At 39.9% G+C, this 13,748-nt stretch overlaps 1 protein-coding gene across 6 annotated transcripts in view; it reads right to left on the reverse strand.

The window, feature by feature from the left end:
• The window catches only part of LOC128141839 (uncharacterized), a 36,288-nt gene that overhangs the window by 7,925 nt on the left and 14,615 nt on the right, over nt 1–13,748 (reverse strand). For all 6 annotated transcript variants that reach the window (XM_052787085.1, XM_052787084.1, XM_052787086.1 and 3 more), the window contains 5 exons: nt 12,123–12,173; nt 10,087–10,164; nt 6,919–7,055; nt 6,234–6,353; nt 5,689–5,719 (listed from right to left, as the gene is read on the reverse strand). In XM_052787085.1, coding sequence (XP_052643045.1) covers nt 5,689–5,719; nt 6,234–6,353; nt 6,919–7,055; nt 10,087–10,164; nt 12,123–12,173 — 417 coding nt within the window. The remainder of the gene's footprint in view (nt 1–5,688; nt 5,720–6,233; nt 6,354–6,918; nt 7,056–10,086; nt 10,165–12,122; nt 12,174–13,748) is intronic.

Here is a 13,748-nt window from a genome sequence, read left to right on the forward strand (position 1 = left end):
TAGGCACATACTATCATTTTAGAAACCACCAGGCATCCTTGATGAAAGGTGTATGGGAGACTTGTGCGCTAACAGCATTTATGTTCAGGCAGCTGAATCCCACACAAGAAGTCAGTATGGATTGAACTGAGGTAGGCATGCCTCCTCTATGCAAAAAAGTGAAAAGGTTTGGTTGGGTTTTTTTCTGTGAACATACCAGTGAACCTCAAAGCTGCACGTATGATAGTTGAGTCTCCAACAAGAAGCAATGGAGATTAGAATGTCTCATCGGCTCTCTTGTAAGTACAGTGTATAAGCATGAGGAAGGAGGGAAAGCTCAGTAAAACAAGGTAGTCTAAGACAGTAGCTATGCTTCAGAGAATCACGTACTGCATGGTACATAACTTATCACTTCTTAAGTATTTATGAGCAACAGGACAAGTAATAATTCTCAGGACAAATAACATCTTTGCCCCTACAATATGAGGCTGAAAGACTTGTATTACTGTTTTAACCACCTGATGTTGAAGACATGCTGATGAGTTGCAACAAGAAGTTGCATTGTAGGTCCCAAAGTTTTCCAAATGTCAGGAAAGAAAAGGACTGCCACCGTTTCACAGAAGATATCCAATGAATTAAGAATCATGGAAACGTAGGATGAGAGGGACCTCTGCAGGCAGAATGACTGAATCATAAAAAAGCTTAGGTTGGAAGGGACCTCTGGAGGTCATCTAGTCCAGCTGAGAGGTAAGAGAAAAGCACCACAGAGGTGGTAAGTAACTGAAATCAAACAATTAACTGTAAGATGAGGACACTGACAATTAGAATAATTTTCCTTCAATTATTCAATTTGTGCTGTCTTTCCAGTAAGCCTCCAAAATCCTCCATTTGAAAAGAAGATGGGTAGAGACAAGGAGTGCTACTCAGCGGTTGGAAACTTCACCCTACTCAAGCTAACACTGAAGTTCTGCTCACTTTGACAAAGACTAGCCTCAAGATTAGATCAGGCTGCTTAGGCCCAAGTCCAGCTGAGTTTTATAAGTCTTCAAGATAGCAGTTTCCCACCTCTTTGGGCAGGCAATTTCAGTGCTTGACCACTCGCTGTGAAGAACTTCCTGAATGTTCAATCAGCAGTTCCTTTATTGCAGCCTGTGAATGTTGCCACTTGTCCTTTCCCTCTGCACCTTCTTGAAGTCTGGCTCCTTCTCTGTAGCCATGGTTTAGGTAGCAGAAGACAGTAATTAGATCCCTTCCTTAGCTGCTGCCTTCTCCAAGGTAATCAAATCCAGCTCCCTAAAGTTGTCCTCCACATCACATGCTCGTCTCCTCATGGTCTTTTGTAGCTGGTGAGTCCTCTACTGACTCTTTCTCATGTACACAGGACACAGTATTCCAGAAGCAGCTTAATGAGTCCTTAACAGAAGGGAATAAGCACTTCCCTCTATCTGCTGGCCACACTTCTGCTAATGCTGTCCCATATGCTATTGGTCTTCATTGCATCAAGAATGCATTGCTGATTCATGTTCATACTGTTGTATATCAAAACCTGCAGGTTCATAAGATTTGCTCCCTAGCCCAATAGTATCCAGTCTGTATCCAGCAGGGTGTTGCTCCATCCCAGGTGTAAGACTTCACATGTACCTTTGCTGAACTTCAGGAGATTTCTGACAGCCCATCTCACCAGCTTGTTGAGATCCCTCTGAATGGCAGTGTTGCTCTACCACATACCAGGCATTCCCCCAATTTGACATTAACTGCAAATTTGACAATGGTGTATTCTACCCCAATATCCAGGTCATGAATGAACATGTTAAACAGTGCTGGCCCCAGGAGAAACCACTGAGGAATGCCACTAGTAACTGGCCAACACACTTAAAATCACTGACAACTACTCTTTGAGCCTAACAGTTCAGCCACCTTTTATCCACCCTGTAGGCCTACCTTATCTCTCCAGTTTGGCTATAACATGGGAGACTGTGCTGAAAGCTTTGCTAAAGTTAAAATTACATCCATCCTTCTTCCCCTGTCCACAGAGCCAGCCCATGTCATTGCAAAATGCAATCAAGCTGGTCAAACCCACTTTGTCCTTGGCAAATCCACACTGGCTCTTCCCAATCACCTTCCTGACCTTCACACACCAGTAAATGACATCCATGAGGACTTGCCCCATAATTTTTTATAAGGTCTGGGACAGCATGTAGCCCCGTTTCACTTTTGAAAATAAGCACATTTGGTTTTTTTCAGGTGCCCAAGGAACTCCTCTGATCACCATGACCTTTCAAAGACTTTCTGAGGGAGCAGACAGCTCCCTCAACACCAGAAGCATCCCTTTTTGTCATATGGCCTTGTATATGCTCAATTTGCTCTTCCCTAAACTGATCCTTCTCTACAGTGGTTAATGCTGTTCTCTGCTAAACTTTACAACTACGCACAAAGATCTGAGAGCAGACCTTCTCAGTAAAGACCAAAGCAAAGAAAGCTACAAACATCTCGGCCTCTTCCATGTCTTTCATCACGAGGCTACTTGCTTAGCTGCAGGCCCACACCTTCTTTTGCTGCTGTCACACCTGCAGAAGCCTTCCCGTTGCCCTTCATATTCCTTTCACCTCCATGCAAGCTTTGCCTTCTTATTTTTACCCCAAATATATCTGCAATACTTACACATTTCTTCTTGGCAGCCTGCCTCTGCTTCTGTTCTCTGTATGCTTCCTTTTAGCATTTAAGAACAGCTAGGAGTTCCATGCTCAAACACACTAGCCGCCTGCTATGCCTGCCCATATTCCTGGACAGCAGAATAGATCATTTCCGTTCTTTGAGGAGGTTCTCCTTGAAGACTGATTAGCTCTTTTGGGCTTCTTTTCCTTTCAAAGCAGTCTCTCAAGGGATCCTGACTACTAGTTTTCTGAAGAAGCTGAAGTCTGTTCTCCTGAAGCCCAAGGTCATTAGTCTGTTATGTAACTTCCTCATTCCCCAGAGGGTTTTAACCTGTATCATCTCATGATCACTCCAATTAAGGCTGCCATTGACCATCACATTCCTGACTCTTCTCCTTCTCTGTGAAATACTTGCTCTTGTTGACTCATCCAGCACCTGCATGAAAAACTCCCTTTTGGATTGTTTGCAACTTGCTATTCTGCTTTTCCAGCAAAAATCCATCCCCCCAAGAAAACTGGGTTCTGCAGTTGGGAGGTTTCTTCCCATCATGTAAAGACAGCCTTGCTACAGACTGCCTGTTCAAGAGGGGCAGACATCTACCATGATGTTTTTCTTGTTGGCCTTCCCCCTAGTCCTGACCCATAAGACCTCAACAACCACCAGCCATGGCTCTACACAAAAAAAGCGCTGTTGCATCCAGCACAACTTCTACTGTCATCTTCTATGCCATCTTTCATAAGGAGCCCATATCCATCCATTACAGCACTCCAGTCATACAAACTATTGCATTACATCTCTGCAATTCTGATGGTGTCAGCTCTGTGACCACGCAGTAACTTCCAGTTCCACCATCTAGTCCAATCTCTCCCTTGAATCAGGACTACTGCCAACATAAGATTCTAGTTTTGTATAGCCAGGTCTTGAAAACCTCTGAGGATGAAGAGTTCACTACCTACGGATAACCTTTTCCAGTGCTGTACTACCCTCTAGGAAAGAAGTTTTCCCTTGAGTTCAGCCTCTCGAGCTGCCATCTATGGCTGCCATCTCTTGTTACATTGCCTACAATTACCAACAACTTTGGCTTTATCATCTTTGTAGCAGTCTACAGATGCTTGAAGGGCAGTTATAAGATTCTAAGATCACCCCCTACCCTCCTCTTTCCCATTCTAAACAAGCCCAGCTGCCTCTAACCCTCATCCTAGGTACATGCTCTTGACACCTGAGAATCTTCATAATCTTCTGCTGGGCCATCTCCAATTTCTCCATCTTCCCCTTAAACTAGAAGGAACAAAACTGGACACAGTATTCCAAGTTTGGTCTTACCAGCATCAAATAGTAGGGGATAAGACTGTTGTTCAGTCTGCTGCCTGTGCTCCTCCTGAAGTATCACAATATGAGATTTGTCTTACGTGAAACGAGAGCGTTCTCTTGGCTCACATTCAGCTTGGCATCCACCATAACCACCAAGTCCTTCTTAGCAAGACTGATCAGTCTGTCACTTCCCATCCTATACTGACACATGGAATTACCACTTCCCCACTGAAGATACAGACAAGCTTCTCCAGGAATCTGCTACAACTTCATGGAAGCAATAATTCAATCTGAAAAGCCTGTTCCAAAATAGCAAAGTAAATCTCTGGACTTATTTCCGGTTTGCTGCTGTATTCTGTAGCAGCATTAAGAGTAGTTTTTAGAAAGGAAAACAAAAAAATTATGCAGGCAGAATTCAGAGACTAAATTATACCAGAACTTGTGTATATATACATAAAAGAATACATACCCTTATCTTATTTTTGCATATGATCTCTGCAGCAGCCAAAATTTGGTGTTTATGTCTGTTTTGCCACTTGCAAAGTAGTACATGCCACCAAACAGCCTTTCTTAATCATATCCTCAAACTCACTCTTGCTTTCAGAAGGGAGCTTTGAAGCTGGAAGTCATTCTCTGCCAATATGATCTAAAGACACACAGCTGCTAAACCGGTAAGCATAATTTTCTTTTTTTGGAATTCACTTGATATTGCCCTTACCACCTAACCAAAGCAAACCTTAATACTGAATGACACAACGCGTTTGCAGCTAACTTCACTCTTGTCTGTTCCTCCAGTTCTTCATATCATGTAGGACTAGGTGGGATCGCTCTTTTTGATGTTCTAGTTTGATATCTGAGCATGTCCTCCAGTTCTACAGAAGTCAGTAAGTGTTGATGTCAATTTACTCTGAACTGAGAATTACTGAGCTAGATTACTGGGTCACATTCCCTCTTCTTCACAAGAGAGACAAATGGAGCTCAAAAAGGGTCTCTGCCACCTTGTTTTGCAGACCAACATTAAAAGGTACGATCCACAGAAGCCACCAATGATCAATCCAAAAAGAGCACTGCTATGGTAGGCACCTACAGCAGGATTCACACTGACAAACTCTTTTGATCTATGCAACCTTCACCCATTTCAATCAAGCCTACCTTGCCACTGATATTAATATTAGGGTCAAAAGGTAGCAAGTAGGTATTTCGTCAGGTTGGCATTGTTAAGCATCAAAGCACATCTACGGTAACAAAGGACATAACTCAAACATACTATATGAGGGAAGATGCTGGTTTTATGTTTGAGGGTTTGGTTTCCACTGCTTGTTCCAATGCGGTTGCTAAAGAACTGTAACTTCCACTTTTACCAGTGATTCAGCATGTATGTCTTTTGATGACTGAAATGAGGTAGAGAAGGCTTTATCAGCTTATTCAGAGAAACCCATCAAATACCATTTTTTCATACTTTTTCCACTTTCCTTGATTAGCACATTACTAGTTAATCTAGTTATCTTAAATACATCCAGAACCAAGCAGTTTAAAAACGTCTAAGAAACACTGCATGACTAGCAATTCCCTTCTTCCCTCATTTCGAATTCACAAAAACTGGAAAATCTCTGAAAACATTTTGTGCTATTACAAGCTGAATGTTTTAAATCAGTCAAACCCTTTGAGTTCAGCTACTAATTCAAATTAGGCCAAATATCAATTACATCAAATCTATTACATTCAAGTAATTCATAGACTTACGTGAGGTACTCGGTCTTACGTAACCTTCGATCTAGGGATAAAAATAGTTTCATATTAGATTTTCTGATCAAAATTTCCTAACAGTCTCTAATGCAACTGCCTTTAGAAATGGAACAAGTACTTTTATTTATCCCAGCGTAGTGTAGCCCATAATTTTATAAATACATAATCTGGTAAATATAAATGAAATTTGAGAGAAAATTTGCTTACCTTTGAGAAAATTTAAGTTGCAAAAATCATTGAAGTAAAGCAGTAAAATTTCTGAAACACTGAACTCAGATTGGACATTTTCTATCTAAAACCCCTAACTTCTTAGAAATAAACAACTTTGTTTTTTCAAATGAATTTCAATACTACTGTTCTTTTCTCCAGATTTTGTAGGGCAACTTTAAGTTAAGTCTTAGTTCAATTTAATACTACATTTCCTAGAAACACACAGAAATGTAACAAGCTTTGACAGCAGTACTTTTAAAATTTACTAGGTCAAACATAAATACACTGATAAAAGACACATTACCAGATACTTTACATTTACTTCCAATTACCTTATACATTTTTAACCCTTCAGTCTTCTCTAGCTCTCCTGCTATCCGTCTGAAAAATGAGACTTTGCATTCTCTTACATCTGTTTTCTTTTTCTTCATTTTATCTGGAAATTCTTTAGACTGTTGACAAAAACAGCTTGAAATGGTCAATATCAAAATTCATCACAATATTAAAAAATTGGCACATTTCACCTTTCAGACAAGCTCCCAAAAGACTGGTAAACATTGTATTGAACATTATGAGATAGTTTTTCTCTGTAACACAACTAATTAAATTTTAATGTTAAAAGTTGCTTAAGTAGTCTTCAAAACAAAAAATGGATACTATGCAAAGCTTGCTACCAAAAGGTAACATGCTCTGTACCATACCCAACAATGCTATGGGCACACTAAGGAATAAGAAGGAACCACAACGTTCTGGGAACCTGATCTTGGAGGCAATCAAAACACTTAGGAACAGACTTTGAGCAGATACAGACACATACCTCTGGAATGCAATTCCTCAATAGCTCACAGCTTCACAGCTGTTCACGTTGATCTGACCCATGAAGAGTCAACCATACAAGTATTAGCAATTTATCATATGGGGGTTTAACTTCAAACTTGATGCAAGTTATTTATAGAAAAAAAATTAAAGGGGAGTATCATAAAGAAATTGTGATCAAAATGCATCAAAATTACTCACGATGTACGCTCTTCTGTGTTTATATCCACTAAGATGTTCTATCATAGGTGCCATCTCTGTATTCAACCCACACAGCTTGCATTCATAATGCGGCTCTTTTCTTCCTTCAAATCTGATTTCAACCACATGTTCTAAACCTGTAAAAGCAAGAGTTACAAATATCTATATTTTAGTATATACTACTATAAACAAATGTATTCTCTTCAATGTCGCTCATTAAAAGCCAAAATGAATAAATAAAGTATTCAATTTTCAGAATTTCAACACTTCTTCAGGATCACTTCAACACTTCTTCAGACTTATTACCCACATCAGTTAAATTTGTCTCTTTACAATGCTGCATTCTGAAGGAAAAGCACTGTCTATGGCAGATTTGCAAGCCCACCAAAATAAAATATTTCATGTACCTTTATTCCTGCCTGGGATATTTTCAAGAAACTAAGAAAGAGCCTTCCATTCAATACAGTCATGTAAGAGAATTCATGGAGAAGTGCATATAAAAAAAGAGAATGAAAATAGGAAATGCCATTTAAGTGTCTAGATTAAAAAAATGCATTTAAACTACTTAGTCAAATGTAATTTGGACAGTGTCCAAGTAGCACAAAGCACATGTAGGAAAGACAATAATCACTTCACAAAATTGAGTCCTTCATAATCTAAAAATACTCCATAAATGAAAATGGCATTTTTCTTCATTTTTCCTAGAAGTGACTGAAAGACTATGCTTTAGAAGTATTCAGAAATCCCTAAGCTTGAGGCTTATACCTAGCATGAAAAGTTTTACTCTGAACAGCTTAAATGTAACAAGTGTATAAGCAGCTCAAAACAAACCAGGAACAGCTGCAGCTGTTCCCTATTATCATAATTTCCAATACTGTGTATTTGTGATGGGCTGACCCCAGCCAGCAGCCAAGCACCACATAGCTGCTAGCTCACTCACATACACACCCCTCAGCAGGATAGGGAGAAAACAGAGCAAAAGTGAGAGAACTCATGGGTTGAGATAAAGACAGTTTAATAGGTGAAGGAAAGAGGGGAAAAAAAGAAAAAAAAAGAAAAAAAACACCAAGACAAAACATGTGAAAACCAGTCACTCACCTCCCCACAAGCAGACCTATACCCACACAGTCTCTGAACAGTCACCTTGGAAGCTAAATCCCCACCTGTCCCCCTCCTTTTTCTTCCTTTACCTCAATTGTGATTGCTGAGCATGACATTATGCCATACAGGATATCCTTCTGGCCAGTTTGGGTCAACTGTCCTGGCTGCATCCCCTCCCAGTCTCTTGCCCACCCCCAGCCTACTCAAGGGGTGAGGGCTGGGGATCCAGAGTAAAAAAAAAGTCTTGAGGTTGTGCACTGCTCAGCGAAAGCCAAAGCGCCGGTATGTCATTGACACTGTTTTAGTCACAAATCTAAATCATACACACTACTATGAAGAAATTCAGCTCCACCTCAGACTCACTACAGTGTAAGACTGCTAAATCTTAAGTCCAAAAACAAACTATCACCAAATGAACTGAGTATACAAGAAAGTAACACTTTGCTATTCACCTTTTTCTATTAAAAATGCTTATAATAATAAGTTGCTACACTTTTTAAAATTAATACTGTATGGAGAGTAACAGCAAGACAATTCACTAACCAGAGAAATTCCCTGCTAACACTGGGAATTTGCTACAGGTCTTCATCAGGGAACATAGTCTTCTAGGCCACCAGCACATACTAGGAACACCAAGGCCACTGACAAGCAGCATTGCTTATCCTGTCCTAAGGGTTGTCTAATGTAGCAATTAGAAAGAAAACCTTAAAATTCATCTCGTTACTTTCAGTATTCCCAAAAACAGTGAGGAAAAATACCTCACTAAACACAAACACCTGTATATCCCACCAAATGGAAAACCACAAAGCATCAGCAGATGACACATCACCAGTGGCACAAAGTCCAGTTGAGGGCCAGTAGGTAGCGGTGTACCCCAGGGGTCAATACTGGGTCTAGTCCTGTTTAACATCTTCATTAGTGATCTGGATGATGGGGCAGAGCATACCCTCAGCAAGTTTGCTGATGATACAAAAGTGGGAGGGGTGGTCAATACACCAGAGGGTCATGCTGCCATCCAGAGGGACCTCGACAGGCTGGGGAGTTGGGCTGACAGGAACTTCATGCAGTTCAACGAGGTGAAGTGCAAAGTCCCGCACCTGGGGAGGAACAAGCCCAGGTACCAGTACACGCTGGGGGCTGACCAGCTGGAAAGCAGCTTGGCAGAGAAGGACCTGGGTGGACACCAAGTTGAAGACGAGCCAGCAATGGGCCCTTGTGGCCAAGAAGGCCAAGGGTATCCTGGGCTGCATGAGGAAGAGTGTTGCCAGCAGGCTGAAGGACACGATCCACCCTCTCCACTCAGCACCAGTAGGGCCATGCCTGGAGTGCTGTGTCCAGTTCTGAGCTTCCCAGTACAAGAGAGATGGATGTGAGAAGGGCCATGCAGATGATGAAGGCACCAGAGCATCTCTCCGATGACGAAAGGCTGAGAGAGCTGGAATTGTTTAGCCTGGAGAAGAGAAGGCTCAAGGGGATCCCATCAGCATGTGTAAATACCTGAAGAGAGGGTGTAAAGAAGATGGAGCCAGGCTCTTTTCAGTGGAGCTCAGTGACAGGACAAGAGGCAATAGGCACAAACTGAAGCACAGAGATGCTGTCTGAACATCAGGAAACACCTTTGACTGTGAGGGTGACTGAGCACTGGTACAGGTTTCCCTGAGAGGTCATGGAGTCTCCCACCTTAGAGATATTCAAAAGCTGTCTGGACATGGTCCTGAGCAACCTGCTCTGGGTGACCCTGCTTGAGCAGGGGGTTAACACCAGATGACCTTCAGAGGTCCCTTCCAACCTCAACCATTCTGTGATCTGTGAAAATCTTCTTTACTAAGATGGTTTCTTCACAAACGAGTTGTCTTAACAATTAAGGTGTATAAAAGAGGTGGCCTTTATAGTACTCAATGTAATAAGTTAAATTTCAAAAGGTGTAAGAGATAAGATATACCCTATAAATTATTCAATACGCTTACAGAAAATGAAACAATATCTAGAATTCCACCTTTTATTTCAAAATAAAAGCCTTTTGGTCATAAATTCAAAGACATACCATTTAGAAAACAAAAAACATACCAACTAGCGGTTCATCTCTTATGGGATCATTCATAAAATCCTTCAGACAGGTTATGTCCTTTGTGAGTCCTCTCTTCACTAAAGTAAAAAATATGCAGATAAAGAGATATTACACATTTGACAGTTGCACATAATTTCTATGATCTTAAAGGAGTTTCTAATGGAGACTTAAGGGGGACAAAATTAATTTGCACTCTGAAATGCATAAAGAAAGTAAGATCTCAGTCACTCACAAAGAGATTCCAACACTCTCTGTTTTCCAGAACAATTTTACACGCAAGGAATTAATGTCTTCAAGAAGAAAATCAAAGAAGCAAAACAGACCTTCTAACACAATCCAATTTACTGAGGAAAGATACCAAGGTCACATTCATAGCATGCCCCAGACCATGTCAATTCTCATATTAAAAAAAAAAAAAAAGCCAAGCCACCAACCTCCTCCTTCCCCTAAAACACTAATACTTGTATAGCATACTAAGACTGCTTGTTTGGAGTCTTGAAGTTCAGGAATCATTGCCTTAAGTCTAATAAAGAACACATAATCTTCACTAATATAGCAAATGCCTCTTGTACTCTGGGCAGACCAGAAGCTGCACAACCACAGTTAGTATGTTCCTGAGTCTGAACTAGCAGTATGTCAATCAGGGCTGTATCTAGCTCCTCACTGAGTTTGAATAGCTTGGTTTTTGCACCGCCTAAAACACTTTTGAAGTATTCCTGATCAACTCAGAGCACCAGCAGAGTTCAGCTATATGTATCTGCAAGCATATTCAAGTGTTGACCATTATAAAAGAGCATGCTGAAATGTTGAAATACATATTTTTAATCTGAGAAAAAAATGTGTAGAAATAGAACTCATCTTCCTAATTACATACAGCTGTATTTTTACTGACTGATGAATTTCATAAGAGTCATAAACTCTGCTAGTTTCTTCAAATCGGAGCCAACGAGTAGAAATACCACAAGCACTGAACAGTTACTGTTTCCCCCTAGGATGCCACGTTATGGTTTAAGAAAAAAAACCAAAACTTCAAAAGGATAGGGAATTCTGTGCTTGTTCTTAAATATTTATCCCATTAGGAATATGCTTGTGCTGCCATCAAGTCAAACTCCATCCAAGGCTGCACACAAAAAAAAAAAAATAATTCACAAAGTTTAGCATTAATTTATACGGAAAACCTCTTGCAATTTAATTGTGGTAGAAAATACCTGATGGGACACCTCCTGCCACAGGAACAGTGTGGCCCACTCCCTCCAAAACTTCACAGTCTTGTTAAAATCTTTCTCTGCTGTTTTGTTTTTTGTCTGAGGTGACATGCAGCAGTAGCATAGCGTGAGAGTCGACATGTAACAAGTTGGTGCCACATAATCAATCTCCATAGACAGATTTTTACCAACACTTAAATGTATTATGCAGTTCTCAAGCATTTGTGTGCCTGTGCAGTAGCTCTCAGTGTGAGCTGGCTGTTCCCAAGCTGACAATGAAAGGCATGTGGTCTTTTGAGCTTAATATGGAAAGATCCATGCAGAAAAAAGTTAAAGGTCTCTACAAGGTAACAGCCATTTTCTTCTTGCTTCCTAACATACAAATAAATATTCTTGTCTTAGTATCAACTTGATAATAAACAACCCATACTGTTCTTGGTTTATATGCTTTTGTTTTGTTGAACTTTCACTGTATCATATGTGTACATACATGCATGCTGCAAAATTTTCTGTTGAAAACTTCACTGGCTAAAAAAACATTAGCTAGATTAATTGATATCAGATGTTATCAGATGAACAGGAAGACAGAAACTATGTCTAAAGTTTGCACGCCTTTATGTAAAAATACTTGTAGCTTCATACTCTCCTAAGATCTTTTCTTACGTAAATTAACCAGTGCACAAAAGAAAAGCAATGGTTCAAATGTTTGGTAACTTGCATTGCTTCTTCCTAAACCATAATCAACCACCTGCTTTGGTCATCCTTAAAAGAAAACCACTGATTCCAAAGTTGCACCTGAAAAGGATATTAGCTCATTTATATGCAGCTACCTGGTCTCTGTGTTTCATGCTTCATCGGAGTTTGGACCGGATCTGGAGGACCTAGGATAATAGTTTGACAGTCAGTCTACTTCTTCTCACTTACTTTTATTAAGTACCTAGTAGATTATCCAAACAAGTTAGAGAATTGAACAGTTATCTTCATTTTACAGTTTAATATAGGCTCAGTAATAGCAGCATTCCATCTTGGTACACTTTCCTTTTGTAACTTTACTGCTCTAAGCAAGAAAAAGTCTTCATTTCCACTCCCCTTCCCCACTAACACAATACACCAAACACATGAATGTCATAGAAGTTAAAATTTTATTTGATTTTTAAGTGCTCTTCATACTACCTAGTTATTTTAATTATTTTAACTATGCAGTATTGTGCATGACAGTCGATCTGTGTTACAGGTACGTAACAGAAAACTTCTGGTCTAAACATTTAGAGCCTAAACACAGTCCCAGAGACAATTCATGAAGTCATTGAACTGCATCTTCTTTTACATAGGGTTCTGCATATATTCTTAATCACTCAGAGCTTCAGAGTGAATTTTTAGATGTGATTTTGCAAAGGCACTTCCACTCCCTTCCTTCGGAACTTCTTTCCCTTGCCCCCCTCTTCCCTCAAATCCATAGACACAGACACACCACAAGGGCGCTTTAACAATGTTCTCAGTATTTTCTAAGTTGCAGCATTCATGATTAAAACAAGATGACACACCAGTACTCATTTACTGGAAAGAGTGAAAGTTTAAGTTAAACTACATATACACTCATGTAATTCCTATTTTTGAAGTGAAGAAATTTTACATAGTCATGGCAAATACATGTTGTATACATCAATGGTTTTCGCCTCTTTCTGCACAAGATAGGCAGTTAAGAGACAGGTATCAAAGCTGTAAAATCAAATCAAAGTTGTAAACATTTTGCAAACAACTCTGCAATATCAGCATAAGGGAGGGGTATGAGAAAGCATATCTCCCTTGATTTCTTACAATAAATTATCCATCTTTTCCAGTAAAAAGCTTCAAAGTCTCTGGTAGCATGAACAAAAGATCTCCAGGTAGTCTGCAAGTACAAAAATTACTTGATTCCAGAGTTGTTCAGTTAATGCCTCAAGTCCAAGTTAGATTCCAGGTCCAGCATCTGCAGACTGACAACATGGCCAAATGCTAAATGACACGAATAGGTACTTGTGAAATAAGATTTTCAGTGCTTTATTTTCTGTTTACTTCTAGGAACAAATGGTATTTGCAGAGAATTGCACCAGAAGAAGTTCACACTGCAGTCTGCCTTAACATGGTTGAGACTTACAGATACAGTCAAGTTAAAAATCAAGTTGTAGCTGCTACTATCACCAAAGGTAGCATTTTGGGGGTTTGAGGTGGGGGTTTTTTTGACAAAAAAAGGCATTTAGCAAATATTATCATTGCTGCCTGCAAAAATTTAACAAAGCAATTACAATCTTGAAGACACTCTCCCATTCAGCAACAGCAGGTTTCCAGGCTAACATTTAATTCACATTTACTAGCCACATGGCTTCGTAATGCTATTAATAACGTTAAGTTATATTTCTTAAGCATCTCAAAACCAAAACACAACAGTATTTTCCCTTAAAGCATATCACACTGAC

This window comes from Harpia harpyja, chromosome 5 (genome assembly GCF_026419915.1).
Source record: "Harpia harpyja isolate bHarHar1 chromosome 5, bHarHar1 primary haplotype, whole genome shotgun sequence".
Classification (NCBI taxonomy): Eukaryota; Metazoa; Chordata; class Aves; order Accipitriformes; family Accipitridae; genus Harpia; species Harpia harpyja.